The 18,170-nt window shown below is 43.3% G+C and overlaps 1 protein-coding gene across 1 annotated transcript; it reads right to left on the reverse strand.

Annotated features, from left to right (window-relative positions):
- Positions 1–2,200: 2,200 nt before the first annotated feature.
- Positions 2,201–17,772, reverse strand: LOC106577761 (serine protease hepsin). Its single transcript, XM_014156089.3, has 13 exons — positions 17,378–17,772; positions 16,772–16,897; positions 9,046–9,144; positions 8,563–8,604; positions 8,325–8,463; positions 7,557–7,676; positions 7,372–7,412; positions 6,914–7,079; positions 6,522–6,718; positions 5,716–5,811; positions 4,225–4,367; positions 3,770–3,934; positions 2,201–3,663 (listed from the first exon to the last, which is right to left on the reverse strand). The coding sequence occupies exons 2-13, from the start codon at positions 16,788–16,790 to the stop codon at positions 3,610–3,612; spliced, it is 1,281 nt and encodes a 426-aa protein (XP_014011564.1). The 5' UTR covers positions 16,791–16,897; positions 17,378–17,772; the 3' UTR covers positions 2,201–3,609.
- Between the last annotated feature and the right edge of the window lie 398 nt (positions 17,773–18,170).

An 18,170-nucleotide genomic window follows, 5' to 3' on the forward strand; every position in this document is an offset into this window, starting at 1 on the left:
ATTGCAAAGAGCTCCTTACCTGTGTTATCACAGTACCCTTTTATTGACTGAGAGGAGAGAGAGAGAGAGAGAGAGAGAGAGAGAGAGAGAAAGAGAAAGAGAGAGAGAAAGAGAGAAAGAGAGAGAGAGAGGGGAGAGAGATTATATCTTATCTCATCTGGTGATGCATAAAGACTCCAATTAGCAAGTAATAAAGAGGCAATGAAAGTAATTGTTTTGCACTCCAACAGGCCTGCTGAATTGAGCTACTGTATGGATTTCTCAGTCATTTTAGCTGTACCAATGGTCATGCCAATTAGGTCACCTGCGTCATCCAGGCCTGTACAGAGCAAATACCTGTAACCTGGATGGTTGGTATAATATAAGCTAAGGCTGTGCCACTCACCTGGGCAGCCAGGTACTCAGTGTGGTCTCCTGGGCAGATAAGGGTTCTGTTTCCATGGCTACCATAGATGGTGAAGTTGAGTTGTCTAGGAGAAGGGGACACACCACACTGGAAGACAGCAGGCTTGCCAACAGCCACTGTTACGTTATTTGGTAGCGTAGTGTACTTTTTCTGGGCTGGAGGATGGATGATGAGGGGGTATGAGGAAGAGATGGGTACAGTGAATGAGAGAAAGGGGAGGGGAGAAGAGACAGCAAGGAGAGAAACGCAACATAATCAGTCATAGCCTGTGACACAGCCTAATCCTCATTTGCCTAGGAGGCAAAGCGCACTACTTCTCATGGAAAGGGTTGTTTGACTGTTCCAATGTGAATTGGTCTGAGATTGTATTTTCCTAATATGAGGGACATCATTGAAACCAAGGCACCACTGCAAATATTGCTGTCTGTCTACATTCTCAACTAGTTTTGTAATATCATAACACAATTATCTAGGTCTGGATGGCTGCTCTTGAGCCCAACCAATATTGGCTAAAATAAACACAATATGGTAACTTTACAGTAACTACCTTTACATGTATGATTGGCAAGACAGAACCAAAGGTCAACCAAGTCAGTCCTACCTGAGCATTGAAGATGAAGCAGAGCCAACAGGAACACAGACAGACCAAACCCTGGTCCCGTCATCCCACATACAGACATTACTCTTCTCTTCATCAACGAAACAACTTTCTACCAACCCCTCCAAGACATCCGCTTCAGTGGACATTCATGTCCTGATCCTCTAGCTGCTGCCAATGATTCCAGCCTGAAAACACAGAGAGAGAGGACATACAACTCTCCTTGAGCTACGACCTAAACAAATGAACAAACAACATTATCTATGATGAAGGAACTCCCTGGACTGATTTGCAAGAAAGATTCCTGGGAAAGAAAATAATGTGAACAGGTTGAGCAGGGCTGGGCCGCATTTATCAAGAAAGCGATGAGGTTCTTTCACGTCCTCCTCCAGGTGATCCTGCCAATCCTTTCTCTCTCTCTTTCTCTCTCTGTGTCTCTCTCATTCCTTCTCAGAGCACACCCGTGATTTGAGTAAAGACATTTCACTTCCAAAGCAGACACCCAATATTGTCCTTTTTTTCTCCAAGGGAAAAAGAGACTGTCTCACTATACCACACAGTATAAAGTTCACATTCAAGTAATGCTAAAGCCTTTAGGTTGAAAAGCTGTTATGTACTTTAGGTACCCTTTAGGTTTACTATCAACAGATGTATTTGCATGGCCAGTGGACATAAGTCTATAGCACATTTGGGTCTGGGAAAATACACAGGCTAATGGGGTTGCCTGGCAGGGGTCATGCAGGGCAGTCATGAGTTATCCAATGATTTAATGATACGTTAGATCACATTGACTGTAGAACTGATCATATAGTGAGCCATTTATAGTATCACCTTTCAGGATGTCTGAATTGTTCAGTTCCTGTAAACCAGTTCCACAACTGTTTCCAGATACAAAGTGTTATGTGTTACGGAAATGACAGGCTTTAGCCGCAAAATATAATACGGGTACAGATGTAGGATCTTAATTTGATCACCCGGTTGAAGGAAATGTACAACTTTAAAAAGGCTCCTGGATGTTTAAAATTTCCACTTGATTTTCCATTACGGAAAATGTATCAACCCCTACAAAAATGTACATTAATTATAGTCCACATAATAATTCACATTTCCTGTTGCTGCAGGATTATTTTCCTTCTGTAGCCAACTGGCTCAAATTAAGATCCTATATCTGTAGATGACATTTGACATACTTCATCCAGTTTGTTAAATTAAATCTTTATTTCAATACAATATTCAATAGAACAATTTACATTTACAGAAGGAACAGTTTAAATCAGTAACAATAACATCCTTACTAAGAATTTCATAATTTCTTCACAGAAAATATATATACATTCACATCTGTTGAAGTCATCTGCATAGAGACTAGACTTCGAACAATATAAAACAGGGAAATGAAAGCATAAAGAAATAAGCTTGATAAACTACATCACAATAAACTACAGCAAATTGAGTCATGATGATCAACAGACAATACAGAGTTTTTCTCATGTTGCTGTGTAGCTAATTCTCTACCAATAAGGTAGTTGTGGTTAGGCCCTTAACTGACAACACACAGCTGAGTATGATCTCTGCAGCGTAGTGCATCATCCTGTGATGAATATGTAATATGACTTGGTGTTGCTAACCGTAATTCCTTAGTAACTTATGAAGCAGAAATGGTTAATAAGAACATCATTCTGGTTGTTATTGCACATTTGAGATTGAAATCCATGGATCACTTACAAATAAACATCTATTTTCAAAAAATCTTTTCCTAATATTTACAATAAAGCCAAACAAATAAAACACTGATTTAACTATGAATATCTCATACGTTCTACAGCTCAATTTCTAATCTATACATGTTATAGAAATATCCTTTACATTTCACCTGTTTACTTGTCCCTAAATTCATGTCCCCACCAAAAACAAAACGAAGAAACATCATGTGTCATTATAGAACGTAACAGTCACTCTGAACTGCAGTCTGTGATACAAACAAAGGATAGAGAGACAATTCAAGAGCTGACTATCTGACACCAACGTTTTTATTTGGTACAAACATTTTAGGTATCATGGAATTTCAGCTACATGTTGTCTATGTTAAAATCTATTCAGTAACTTTGGCATTATATGTTCAAGGGAATAATAGAAATGAGAAACTTCATGGCAAAACTATCCAGAATGTTTTTTAACGTCTGTTTGAGCAATACATTTTGATACACAGGCTTGTTCTGTATCATAAGTTTGTTGCACCTGAAAAGAGTCAAACTGTAAGGAAACCCTGAACACAAAAATTAACCCTTTGATGACATACAAATAATCCCCATGACAGTACAACATGTACATTGGCTGGCAGAGTGGTGATTTTCTATGACTTTGTCATGCATGTCCCATAAGTCTTTTCATTTGACGCTTTCTCATTTCACAAGACCATAAACATATTGATAACTCTTTGGTCAAGCTACCACTTCAAGGCTTTCCTCAGGTAATCTAGCTGAATTGACCTATACATCCGATTTTTGCACAAGGTTCCCCTAAAGGATGGGTTTTTTGGACAGGTGAAGTGCAGTAAGTCTGAAGGGATAAGATTTTGGTCATTTCTGATCCCTTAAAGGTATGGTTAGTGCTCCCATGTACGCGCCATTTTGTGCACTCCTGGTGAATTGTGATACGTCTGTGAAGATAAGACAGGAAAAGAAGATTATACTTCCACCTGTGTGCATCTGTGTACGTGTGTCTGTGCATGCGTACATGCGTGTATGTCTGTGTACTGTACTCACCCTCATGGCTGAGGAGATCCAGGGTAGGAAGCGGGACACTCTGGTGTAGACGCCAGGTTTCTTGGCCATGGCACAGCCTGTTCCCCAGCTCACCACCCCCAGCAGGCGGTAGCGGCTGGCCTTGGACAGGGAGTCCTCAGCAACAAACGGGCCCCCGCTGTCCCCCTGAGATAAACAAGTCAACCACTCACATACAGTACATTATAAAATCAGTCTCATTTGGGTGAATGGATTATATAAATATGAACAATTTCTCATGTAAAAGCTAGAATCTGGATAGAGAGCAACGGTACAGCCTTGCTCATATCCAGCACATTCAGATGTCAATAGATGACGTAAATAATTGACATGTTTGTAAGTGGAAGATAGAATATGGATGGAAGGTGTAATTTTATGTTCAAGTTTATTAATTGACTGCCAGAGCAGGGAAATTAGATGTCACTATAGCTGGTTACCTGACAGGCATCGGTACCACCCTTCTCAAAGCCAGCACAGAACATGCTGGTGGTGATCTGGTTGTCATAGTAATCAGGGGCGTTACAGACAGCGTCGTTGATGATCGGCACGTTAGCCTCCTGAAGAACGTCAGCAAGAGTCCCTAAGAGAGAAAGAGAGCGAGAAATATAGAGAGAACGAGAGAGAGGAATAGAAAGAGAGAGAGAGAAAGCGCGAGGGACAGAGAGAAAGCGCGCGAGAGAGAAGCTATTAATTACTCCATACACATTAATGATGGCGTGATCCGACAACCATATCTGACCAAAAGATTGTTGATTCCTGGTCAATAGTGCTTGGCACATCTACACACTATGACACTGTCCCTGTTTACATATTCAAAGGTCATACGGAGAGAGAGAGGAGGGAGAGAAAGAAAGAGATAGGGAGAGGCTGTCTTGTCCAATGACAACAATGATACAGCTACTCTGTCTCTCTATGGTTCCAGATTATGTTTTAAACCCAGCTCCTACAGTATCTGTCTCTGGGACCAGAAGATGCTTTAAGCCCATATCCTACAGTATCTGTCTCTGGGACCAGATGATGCTTTAAGCCCATATCCTACAGTATCTGTCTCTGGGACCAGATGATGCTTTAAGCCCATATCCTACAGTATCTGTCTCTGGGACCAGATGATGCTTTAAGCACATATCCTACACTATCTGTCTCTGGGACCAGATGATGCTTTAAACCCATATCCTACAGTATCTGTCTCTGGGACCAGATGATGCTTTAAGCCCATATCCTACAGTATCTGTCTCTGGGACCAGATGATGCTTTAAGCACATATCCTACACTATCTGTCTCTGGGACCAGATGATGCTTTAAACCCATATCCTACAGTATCTGTCTATGGGACCAGATTATGTTTTAAACCCAACTCCTACAGTATCTGGCTCTGGGACCAGATGATGCTTTAAGCCCATATCCTACAGTATCTGTCTCTGTGACCAGATGATGCTTTAAGCCCATATCCTACAGTGTCTGTCTCTGTGACCAGATGATGCTTTAAGCCCATATCCTACAGTATCTGGCTCTGTGACCAGATGATGCTTTAAGCCCATATCCTACAGTATCTGTCTCTGGGACCAGAAGATGCTTTAAGCCCATATCCTACAGTATCTGTCTCTGTGACCAGATGATGCTTTAAGCCCATATCCTACAGTATCTGGCTCTGTGACCAGATGATGCTTTAAGCCCATATCCTACAGTCTCTGTCTCTGGGACCAGAAGATGCTTTAAGCCCATATCCTACAGTGTCTGTCTCTGGGACCAGATGATGCTTTAAGCCCATATCCTACAGTATCTGTCTCTGTGACCAGATGATGCTTTAAGCCCATATCCTACAGTATCTGTCTCTGGGACCAGATGATGCTTTAAGCCCATATCCTACAGTATCTGTCTCTGGGACCAGATGTAAGTTTAAGGATGTAGAAGCTTACACAGTCACTTACCATAGTAACCTACATTTCCCCAGCCTGTCACTGTCCCCATCTGGCCATCAATCAGGCGCTGGCCGTAGTGGGGTAAGCACACCGGCTGGATGTAGTCTACAGAAAACAGAAGGTGAAGAGGAGGGAGGGATGAGATTGAATTGAATTTAAATGTATACTTGCACAAAAATGGAGATAGTTTACTTGCTGGCTTGTGTGTTGTTTTCACTACCGACAATGTTAATCTTGTCGGCTGATGTTGCGTGTTTTCAATTTCCCCACCAGCGTGATATTTTATCATGAGAATAGCTGCAATTCTGAGTCCAACCACTAGATGTCAGACAAGGCCCAATATATCTGTCCTTGATAAACAACAAGAAGTTCACTGCATTGCGGTCCAGAGGACCGAGTTTGGGAAACGCTGTCCTAGAGAGTTTTCTCTCTCACATTATAACAATGTAATGTTTTTCTATGTACTTACAGCGATTCCAGGAAAGGAAAAATGACAGTGAAACAGAGGGCAAACTATTCTGTCCAATTCTGATATCATTGTCTTTTGTCCAGGCGACTGCAGGCAGGCAGTAAAGAGGGCCTTTGTTTGGTAGACTGACTGGAAACCTGAACTCTGAGGAAGGGAATTACCATAGTGACTCGTCCCTCATCTCTATCTCACTTTATCACTTCTCTCTACTCCCCTTCTCTCTCTCTCTCTCCCCCCCTCTTCTACCTCTAAGCACATGGTGGCTTTGTCTGATGTGCCTTGAAAAAGAACAACAAATCATCACAGTATAATAAGAATATAACAATATGGGCCCGGATGTGTTTACCTGTGAAGTGCAGAGGCTGGGCCAGAGCCAGGACAGCGATGTCTCTGCTGTTGTCGTCTATGTTGGGGTCTACGAAGGGCAGGTAGCTGCTGTGGTACACCACAGTCTTTACCTCAAGAACTCTAACATTCTTATGGGTGAGCTTGTTGTAGATGGAGCCCAGTAACACCCTCCATCGAGACACCTGACGGTTCCTCCTGAGAGAGGACAAACAGAATCCATGAGAAGAAGTGTGTGTGTGTGTGTGTGTGTGTGTGTGTGTGTGTGTGTGTGTGTGTGTGTGTGTGTGTGTGTGTGTGTGTGTGTGTGAGAGAGAGAGAAAGAGAGAGAGAGAGAGAGAGAGAGAGAGCGCCAGTGCGAGCGAGAGATGGAGAGAAAGATCCAGGGCTTACTCTGGGAAGCAGTGGGCTGCGCTGACTATCCAGCGGTCTGAGATGATGGAGCCTCCACACTGGTGCACCCCGTCATACTGCAGACTGACCTGCCACGGCCAGCTACCCTGCCTAGCATCTACACCACCCACTATACGGTCCTCTGTCAGACTACGCCTGCCACAGTCTAGACAGACAGAAAGAGAGGGGAGGGAGGGATATAGCGGAGAAAGAGATATGGATGGGGAGGGAGAAGGAGGAGACAGAGAGAGATAGGGAGGAAGAAGTAAAGAGATAAATAAGAGAGGGAGAGGTACAGGAGGAGAGAAAGAGAGATAGGGAGGAGTAAAGAGAAAGGTAACAGGGGGGATGCAGGAGAGAGAGAGTTAAGCCATCCTGTACAACTCTCAGGTTGCTTCTCATCACTTTGTGTAAAAAGTGTATCACGGGACCAAACCAAACCTCTCAGCTGAACCTACCTTGACAAAGCAGACTTAGAACCTGGCCAGTTTCACAGTCACTGCAAAACAACAACAACAGTCAGACAGCAGCCTGGAACCCTACATTCCTGCTCTTCTCTACTTTTAAGCCGGCTGCTGCTTTAATAAACACTGCCTTAAGGTAATCATCTAGAAGATTTAAGAGTGTTAAAAGAATGTCTTACCATGGATATAGAGACTCTTTGATCTTCTTGCCATAGGTCAACTCCTTCTCATTGACACAGAAGAACTCCTCACGGTCGTTACTGCCTTCAGGGATACTGGACACAGAGTAATTCACCACGCTGGAGGGGACATAAGGCATGCATCTCTTTATTACAGAGAATTCTATCACTGACAGATCAGTTGAAAGATCCCTGGCCTAAACCCAATGAAGTTACTTAGAGGGGCAGTATGTATAACTTTTTGTATGACCCAACCAAATTCACATAGTAATGTGAGGTCTGTCATTCTCATTGAAAGGAAGTCTGAGAAGCGGTAGATCCATTCAATATGCACTATTTTTATGCTTCCTGTCCTTAAGTTTAGCTTTCGCCTCTTTTTATTTTCAGCTTTGTACACCAGCTGAAAATACAATCTTTTTTGATTTTGAAAATATATTTCACAGCTGTTTAGATTCTCTAAACTATACATTGCTTGCTTTGTGGCCATAAGCTGAAATTAGGCAAACCATTAGAATTTTAGCAACCAGGCAAGGGTGGAGCAATTTCTACGCAGCCTTCTTGCAAGGCATAGGGGTATCAGCCCCCCGCACCTCTCTGATTCAGATGGGTTGGGTTAAATGCGGAAGACACATTTCAGTTGAAATCATTCAGTTGTACAACTGACTAGGTATCCCCCTTTCACTTTCCTTTTATGATGCTGTAGATAGATGAAATACAAAAGTGGGTGTCACTAAAGCCTTTCACATCACAATCCATCAATCTCCTCACCTGACAAAGCCCATCTCCTCACAGCTGATGTTGGCCAGGAGCTGGTTGGCCTCTGAGGAACAGAGGTGTCTCCACCGTCGCTCGGCCGAGTCAAACACCCGGAGACGTAGATCCGAGCTTGGATTGGAGTTCACCTGGACTGGGTTGGAGCAATGAAATACTGGATCAAACAAACCCTTCTATCGATTCAGATACGATATGAGGTTGGCTTTGGTGGAGTGGTTTCCCTCTCACTTACCATCATATAATCCTGTGTCTTCTTCTCTGATACAAAATGTTACTAGGATTTGAAAAACAAACACACAAACAAAAGCCAACAACATGTAATATGAAACTGTAAAGTGCATACACACTCTGTTGATGAAACAGCAAACCTCACAGAGCCGGCAAACAAATCCACTGACTGCAATCAAACAATGTTGGTAATATCTGTACCAAAGATGGGAGGATGAATTAAGATAGATCACTCAGGCCGTTTACCATTTAAAAAACTGGTCAGTTCCTGTCTACTTAAGGGGGTGGCTCTCCCATAGACACTAATGTCATAGCAACTGGTTCTGGTGTACTTAGTTCATTGACTTCCATTAAAACAGAAAAAAATGAGGGAGTGGGATGTTTCGCTTCCTCTTCCATCTCTGTCTGTACTATGGAAAAACTAAAACTACATTGCCCATAAAGCACTGCTCACTACTATGTGAGAGCAGAAGCAGAGATCTCTCACCTACAGCCCAGACAGCAGCTCCAATACCCCCCAGTAGCACCACGGTCAGACACATGCCCGCCACACGACATGGGGTCAGGAAGGTCACCCCCGCGCTTCCTGTAAAAGACAACACACACAACAAAAACAACACACACAACAAAAACATACCATTACGTTCAACACAGTGGCGGTTCTAGACCATTTCAACTGAGGGGGCCAAGCTGGGGCCAGTTGTACTGTTAGAGGGGCCAGTTACATTAGACGTTATTGTTGTCATATTGTTTTCTTCACTGCATTGCAGGCATTAGCAGGCAAAAGACCATGTTCATAATCATTAGTGTTCCGCATTGCCACTGTCTAATAATGGATGTAAAAAAATAACAATAGCAAAAATGTGTTATGTAAAAATTATTTCATACTCCACATTCAGTCGGGCCACAAGGGGGTCCAAAATTTTTGTCACAGGGGCACTGCCCCGCACCCCCAGAACCGCCCCTGGTTCAACATCACACTGAAGGTAGTCTGGCCCAGGAGTGTGAAGGTGAACGGCAAGGCACTGGAATGACAAACCACCCTTGATGTCTCTGCAGGGCTCCCCTCTCTTCACTGGGATTCTCTGACCCTATTAAGGTTGCTGAGTCATTGGCTTGCTCGCGCTCTCCCATTCCGTCCCTAGGAGGGGTGCATTACGTTGTGCCAGGCTTTTTTCGGTGGTCTGTCTGTCCTATCTGGTGTAATTGTCCTGTCTTATCTGGTGTCCTGTGTGATCTTAAGTATGCTTCCTCTAATTCTCCAATCTCTCTCTCTCTCTCCCCATCCGGAGGACCTGAGCCCCATGGCTCAGGACTACCGAGCCTGATGACTCCTGGCTTTCCCCGTCCCCAGTCTACCTGGTCGTGCTGCTGATCCAGTTTCTGCTGTTCTACCTGTGGTTATAGAACCCTGATCTGTTCACCGGTCATGCTACCTTGACCCAGACCTGCTGTTTCGACCCTCGCTCTCCTCTCTCTCTCCCCCCTTCTCTCTCTACCACACCTGCTGTCTCGACCTCTGAATGCTCGGCTATTAAAAGCCAACTGACCCTGCTGGTCATCTATGAACGTTTGAACATCTTGAAGAACGATCTGGCCTTAATGGCCATGTACTCTTATAATCTCGCACAGCGAGAAGAGGACAAGCCACCTCTCACAGCCTAGTTCCATTCTAGGTTTCTTCCTAGGTTCCTGCCTTTCTAGGGAGTTTTTCCTAGCCACCATGCTTCTACATCTGCATTGCTTGCTCTCTGGGGTTTTAGGCTCAGTTTCTGTTCTAGCAATTTGTGACAACTGCTGATGTAAAAAGGGCTTTATAAATAAATGTGATTGATTGATTGACATTTACTCCTGATGTGGTGACCTGTTGCACCCTCTATAACCACTGTGACTATTATTTGACCCTGCTGGTCATCTATGAACATTTGACCATCTTGAAGAAGTGAAAGTGTTTTAATCAGATAGGTAAAAAGGAAGAGAGAGTGCCATAATAACACACTGGCACATTGAAAAAGTACAAATGAATAGGATCAATAGTCCAAAGTCTGCTCCATTTCCATAGAGCTAAAACAAACTGCAAGCTTGATTTCAATGCCATCTCAAGCCCCAACAAATTGTCACTGTGTCCCTAGCTAGAACACAAGGTTGGGCAGAATGAGAGGTCATTTCATTACATTAAATTGCTGCTGATGATGAACGGTCCATGAACTAACCAGTCACTAACTGTTACAAGTTTGCTTGAACCAAAACAAAGCCACACTTGATCAAGCACCGTTTACAACTTAAGTCACACGTGTGAGACACACTTATGCGCCGCACACACACACACACAAACTTGTTTTACTATCCTTGTGAGGACATCTGGTCCCTACAAGGATAGCAAAACCAAACCCACACACACACACACACACACACACACACACACACACACACACACACACACACACACACACACACACACACACACACACACACACACACACACACACACACACACACACACACACACACACACACGTAGCATGCGTAAATCTTCTGTGTTTGCAGACAGGTATCTGAGGTGCAGCGAGTGGAGTTCTGGAATGATCATTAACCTTGCAGGCTGGCCAGCCAGCTTCAGCCTGTGTGGAGACATGCCACACACCAGACCAGCAGAGACACTGACTGACTGCAAGGCATGATAAGCTCCTAACTCAGCGCAAACAAACCAACTGTCTGTGTGTGGATCCAACTCAGGTCTAACACAGAGAATGCTCTGTAGGTAATACACAGGTCTATATGTGAGGACATCATTCAACCATTCAACACCAACAACACAAACAGTTGCACCATATTTCACATTTTTACATTTTAATCATTTAGCAGACGCTCTTATCCAGAGCGACTTACAGGAGCAATTAGGGTTAAATGCCTTGCTCTATGGCACAGACATGTTTTACTTAGTCGGCTCAGGGATTCAAACTAGCAACCTTTTGGTTACCAACGCTCTTAACCGCTAGGCTACCTGCCACCCACTACCTGGATCACCCTAGCTGCTTGTACAGATACAGCCTGCTGGATGAGCATGTCTCTTATCAATAACATAACACTGTTTCCAGTTGTGCATTATACAAGGAAAACGAGCATCAACCTGATACTCTGCCAATTAAAAGAGAGGAAAATCAACATCGCAAACAAAGAAGGGAGACTGGAATTCAGTGAGAAAACACTGGGGGTCCTGTAAGGCCATGGGGTCTGCCGTCTGTACTCAATACCTCAGGATATGGGCACAGTTTACAGGCAGCTGATGGCTCTTCAGAGAGTGATGGGGAAATCCTCCAATTTTTTCCCCCTTACTCACCATTGTCAATCAGTGTGGACCATGCATCAACAATAAGATATATGGGTTTTACTGAGAGAGCGTTAAAATAATAACATTAAGTACAGTTGCTCAAAATGAAAACATTTATTTGGCTTTTGTATACTGTACGGTTTTTAATTTTTATTTGACCTTTATTTATTTAGGCAAGTCAGTTAAGAACTTAAGAACAAATTCGTATTTACAATGACGGTTTACCAGAAGGCAAAACGCCACCAGCGGGGCGGGGATTAAAAAAAATATATAAACTAGGCAAAAAAAGAAACGTCTCTTTTTCAGGACCCTGTCTTTCAAAGATAATTAGTAGAAATCCAAATAACTTCACAGGTCTTCATTGTAAATGGTTTAAACACTGTTTCCCATGCTTGTAAAATGAACCATAAACAATTAATGAACATGCACCTGTGGAACACTAACAGACACTAACAGCTTACAGACGGTAGGCAATTAAGGTCACAGTTATGAAAACTTAGGACACTAAAGAGGCCTTTCTACTGACTCTGAAAAACACCAAAAGAAAGATGCCCAGGGTCCCTGCCCAGGGTCCCTGCTCGCATGAACGTGCCTTAGGCATGCTGCAAGGATGCATGAGGACTGCAGATGTGGCCAGGGCAATAAATTGCAATGTCTGTACTGTGAGACACCTAAGAGAGTGCTACAGGGAGACAGGACGGACAGCTGATCGCCCTCGCAGTGGCAGACCACGTGTAACAACACCTGCACAGGATCGGTACATCCGAACATCGCACCTGCGGGACAGGTACAGGATGGCAACAACAACTGCCCGAGTTACACCAGGAACGCACAATCCCTCCATCAGTGCTCAGACTGTCCGCAGTAGGCTGAGAGAGGCTGGACTGGGGGCTTGCAGGCCTGTTGTAAGGCAGGTCCTCACCAGACATCACCGGCAACAACGTCGCCTATGGGCACAAACCCACCGTCGCTGGACCAGACAGGACTGGAAAAAAGTGCTCTCCACTGACGAGTCGCAGTTTTGTCTCACCAGGGGTGATGGTCGGATTCGCGTTTATTGTCAAAGGAATGGGCGTTACACTAATGCCTGTACTCTGGAGCGGGATCGATTTGGAGGTGGAGGGTCCGTCATGTTCTGGGGTGGTGTGTCTCACAGCATCATCGTACTGAGCTTGTTGTCATTGCAGGCAATCTTAACACTGTGCGTTACAGGGAAGACATCCTCCTCCCTCATGTGGTACCCTTCCTGCAGGCTCATCCTGACATGACCCTCCAGCATGACAATGCCACCAGCCATACTGCTTGTTCTGTGCGTGATTTCCTGCAAGACAGGAATGTCAGTGTACTGCCATGGCCAGTAAAGACCCTGGATCTTAATCCCATTGAGTACGTCTGGGACTTGTTGGATCGGAGGGTGAGGGCTAGGGCCATTCCCCACAGAAATGTCTGGGAACTTGCAGGTGCCTTGGTAGAAGAGTGGAGGATCATCTCACAGCAAGAACAGGCAAATCTGGTGCAGTCCATGAGGAGGATATGCACTGCAGTACTTAATGCAGCTAGTGGCCACACCAGATACTGACTGTTACTTTTGATTTTGACCCCGCCCTTTGTTCAGGGACACATTATTCAATTTCTGTTAGTCACATGTCTGTGGAACTTGTTCAGTTTATGTCTCAGTTATTGAATCTTGCTATGTTCATACAAATATTTACACATGTTAAGTTGACAGTGAGAGGACATTCTTTTTTTTGCTGAATTTATATAAATATAGGACAAAACACACATCACGACAAGAGAGACAACACTACACAAAGAGAGACCTAAGACAACAACATAGCAAGGCAGCAACACATGACAACACAGCATGGTAGCAACACAACATGACAACAACATGGTAGCAACACAACATGGTAGCAGCACAAAACATGGTACAAACATTATTGGGCACAGACAACAGCACAAAGGGCAAGAAGGTAGAGACAACAATACATCACGCAAAGCAGCCACAACTGTCAGTAAGAGTGTCCATGATTGAGTCTTTGAAAGAAGAGATTAAGATAAAATTGTCCAGTTTGAGTGTTTGTTGCAGCTCGTTCCAGTCGTTAGCTGCAGCAAACTGAAAAGACGAGCGACCCAGGGATGTGTGTGCTTTTAGGGACCTTTAACAGAATGTGACTGACAGAACGGGTGTTGTATGTGGAGTAAGTGGGCTGCAGTAGATATCTCAGATAGGGGGGAGTGAGGCCTATAAATCAGCATCAACCAGTGGGTCTTGCGACGGGTATACAGAGATGACCAGTTTACAGAGGAGTATAGAATGCAGTGATGTGTCCTATAAGAAGCATTGGTGGCAAATCTGATGGCCAAGGGGTAAAGAACATCTAGAAGCTCGAGAGCACCCTTACCTGCCAATCTATAAACGATGTCTCCGTAATCTAGCATGGGTAGGATGGTCATCTGAATCAGGGTTAGTTTGGCAGCTGGGGTGAAAGAGGAGCGATTATGATAGAGGAAACCAAGTCTAGATTTAACTTTAGCCTGCAGCTTTGATATGTGCTGAGAGAAGGACAGTGTACCGTCTAGCCATACTCCCAAGTACTTGTATGAGGTGACTACCTCAAGAGGTAGTAATCACACCTGTGGGGAGAGGGGCATTCTTCTTACCAAACCACATGACCTTTGTTTTGGAGGTGTTCAGAACAAGGTTAAGGCTAGTTGGAAGGCTTGTTGGAAACTAAGAAAGCTTTGTTGTAGAGCATTTAACAGAAAATCCGGGGAGGAGCCAGCTGAGTATAAGACTGTATCATCTGCATATACTGTAAATGGATGAGAGAGCTTCCTACTGCCTGAGCTATGTTGTTGATGTAAACTGAGAAGAGTGTGGGGCCTAGGATCGAGCCTTGGGGTACTCCCTTGGTGACAGACAGTGACTGAGACAGCAGATTTTCTGACTTTATACACTGCACTCTTTGAGAGAGGTAGTTAGCAGACCAGGCCAAAGATTCCTCAGAGACACCAATAAAACACACAGTTGACATGCATAACATACAGTGAAGCTCTGTTAGTGTAATGACTGTACATTATATAATAAAATTGACTCTTTTCAAACAATAACAGCAGTTTTGGTGCAGTCACCTATGTCAACCCCAGAGAAACCTGACTCAGCACATGTTATAGGCTGCTGATTCAAGGGCTTTTCCAGATATCAGTCTGGAGCCATGATACACTGGCTCTTGGGTGTGCTGGCTTTTGTTCCAACCCAGCACTAACACTCATGAAGACCATGATTAGTTGATTGTTTGAAACAGGTATGGTCTAGAGAGCAGAACCATTCATACCCAGTCGCATTGCAGAACCCTGCACTACATATTTCAATTAGAACGTTCCTTCTCTGTACAAAAGCGATTCTCAACCTTGTTGATTTTGAGGAGACATTCTACTGATAACAAAAACTTTCCACAACTACACAACCCATCCCAAACCCATCCACTTATGTCCTGTGAGGCCGTATCAATAGATAAATGTGTTATTGTTCCTGCCCAGGACTCTCAGTAATGACAGGGGTGAGGAAGGGACCACAGATCCTATTGACCGAACTTTATCTCAGGCCAGTCTCCCTTCCAGTATTCCAGCTGCTGGTTCCAAGAAAGACCCACATTTCCTAAACCCACTCCAGTGGATCCTGGAGTCACAGGCCTGGAGCTGGAGAACAAGCCCTGCTATTGTTTTAGCCTCTACCTGAGTACGATCTGTGTGTGGGAAATACACATATCCTTTGCTGAAGGGAGATACATACTTCTATAAGGTGAAAGGCCTAGTTCATTCCCTTGTGTCTCTCTCAGGAAGATGGTATTCTGCCTCATTTCACAATAGAAAGACAATTTCATAAAGCTACATATGTTTCTGAACTGTGACTAAAATGTCTCACACATCAATCAATGAGTCATGGAATGCCACAAATCAGCAGTTTCAGCAACTAAACCACAGATAGAGACCACAGTGTTGTACACCTGAGCCCACACCTCAACCCAGACCAAAACGAAACCAGACAACACAACAATCACCAGTCATGCTGTAACTGTTTCAGCTACACTGTACAGGATCAACTCAGGAGACTGAGATGCTGTTCATTGGATGGTGACTCGGGTTTTATAATGGCTTTACATTGAAACATAGAATCTGTCAGAGAGTCCTGGTGAGCATCTCTCTGTCAGATTCTATGTTTCAATGTAAAGCAATGCTAGAACCCACTGGATTTAGTAAACATTGTTAAATGATTGATAATGGTGAAGGATAATGTTCTCCATTCAGAAATAACTCTAGACTCCACAATTAGATAATAAAAGAGGTTCCTTGTGTTATAGATAATAATAAATATAGAATTAAAGATGCATGGATAAAGTATCACTCCACTCTTAGACAAATGGGTTTCTAACGGGTTCTTTGGCTGTCCCCATAGGAAAACCCTTTTTGTTTCCAGGTAGAACACCTTTGGGTTCCATGTAGAACCCTCTGGGGAAAGGTTTCTACATAGAACCCATAAGGTTCTACCTGGAACCAAAAAGCGTTCTTCAAAGGGTTCCCCTATGGAGACAGCCAAAGAATCCTTTTAAGTTCTAGATAGCACCTTTTTTCAAAGAGTGTGTCCTTTTATAAAAGTGAAATGATTTGAAAGATCTTCGGCAAAAACAAACTGTATGAAAAAATATATATTTAAAAGGTTCCTATCTAGATCACAAACTCGACACCACAAAAAGGTAGCTTACCCCATCAAACAGCAAGCAGTGGCCAGTTCTATTAATCTTTAACACTGATGTCTGATGTCAAATATAGAGGAAAATATGTGGCAAGCACAATGTCTGGATGTGTGTGGAACACTCACCATTCTTTTTCTCAGTCATTTTTTCTCGCTCAAAAGTAGAAAATGAAAAGAGTTAGCTGAAGTTCAGAGTGGCCCTGCTTCACAGCTCCTGTGATGGTCAATTTGCCACCCAGTCTTATTCCCAGCCTGTATAAATAGATAGCACGGAACATGAAAGTTAATAAACGTTTTGACTGGAGAGACGTGGGTTAAACAAGTTAAATAAACCAAAGGGCAAAGTGAGTTGTTTTTAGCTGATTTGACTAATAGTCCAGGCTGAAGGGGAAATTGTTATTTTTCTATGGAATAAATGTGTAATAAACATGTCTCTACTGATCAGGGCTAGCTATATTGTAATTTACCACATCATTTGGATATGCTGTTTCTCCTCAGTATGCATACTAGCTAGCTACCAATAGGCCTACTATCCAGCATAGAATGATTAGGCCGACATACCTTTTATATCGAGAAACTCATAACAATCACCCTTAGATGTGAACACTGGACAGAATGTAACTGTTACTTTTCCATATGTATTTTCATGATCAAAAACAACTCACATACTTTAAAATTACAGAGTAACGTTAGTAGGTTACTCAAAATCCACACCATTCTCAGAGTACTAACCTCTCTTTTGCAACAGGTGTATGACTGCTTATCAAATCAAGCGTGAAAAAATGAAGTTACAATCTCGGCGATTACTCTTGAGGCTCGCTGTTAACCTCCGGGGTAGCAGTAGGAATAGGCTGTAAACTCCACCATGGATATTCCCAATACTTCGACAAGTGGTTGTATGCCTACAAAGAGTACGAAAAGAAAACGTTCCCCACTTTCTCCCCTTCTGCGAAAGAAAACAGTTCTCCGTTCAAAACTGAGAATAAAATATAATTTCCTATAGATAAAACGTGTAGCTACCAACGTATTTACACAGTTGTTGTTTTTTCTGTAAAAACAAGACAGCTCAGCAGTTCGAAGTATTCTGTGCTCATAGGCTTTTAGAAACGGTCAAGGTAGTATACAGGTGACGTCATGAGATATCGGTCAAATGGCACCTGCAGAGCAGAGCACAGGCTTAAAGCCCTTTTGTTTTTTCAGACCATGGTTAATGAAGTGTAACGGTTAACAACCCCTTCAATTGATTTACCGTTTCCTAGTTTCACATTTATGTGTTAAGTTTAGGTAATGTTCCAGGCGATAGACCAAAGTGCATTGAAGTTGAGGCATGGGTACGAGGCTTACACCATGCCACAGGAGCTTAATGGACAGTGCAGGACAGTGAAACATTAATGTCTAAACAATAGGGTGTAAACAGGGGGCTGGGATAAGACTGGCACTAGACAGGTCTGTAGGCATAGATCTGCATATAATGGATGCTCATTGTGAACAAGGTCTAAATAGACAGGACCAAAAACAAGCTCTG

Source organism: Salmo salar, chromosome 02 (assembly GCF_965601325.2).
Source record: "Salmo salar chromosome 02, fSalSal1, whole genome shotgun sequence".
Taxonomy (NCBI): Eukaryota; Metazoa; Chordata; class Actinopteri; order Salmoniformes; family Salmonidae; genus Salmo; species Salmo salar.

What these genes read in the sequence shown, in the direction of transcription:
- LOC106577761 (XM_014156089.3), bottom strand. An exon ending in CCAGCCTCTGCACTTCACAG is followed by an intron (nt 5,812 to 6,521) that starts GTAAACACATCC and finishes TGTTTTCTGTAG; the next exon opens with ACTACATCCAGCCGGTGTGC. An exon ending in GGGAAATGTAGGTTACTATG is followed by an intron (nt 4,368 to 5,715) that starts GTAAGTGACTGT and finishes TTTCTCTCTTAG; the next exon opens with GGACTCTTGCTGACGTTCTT.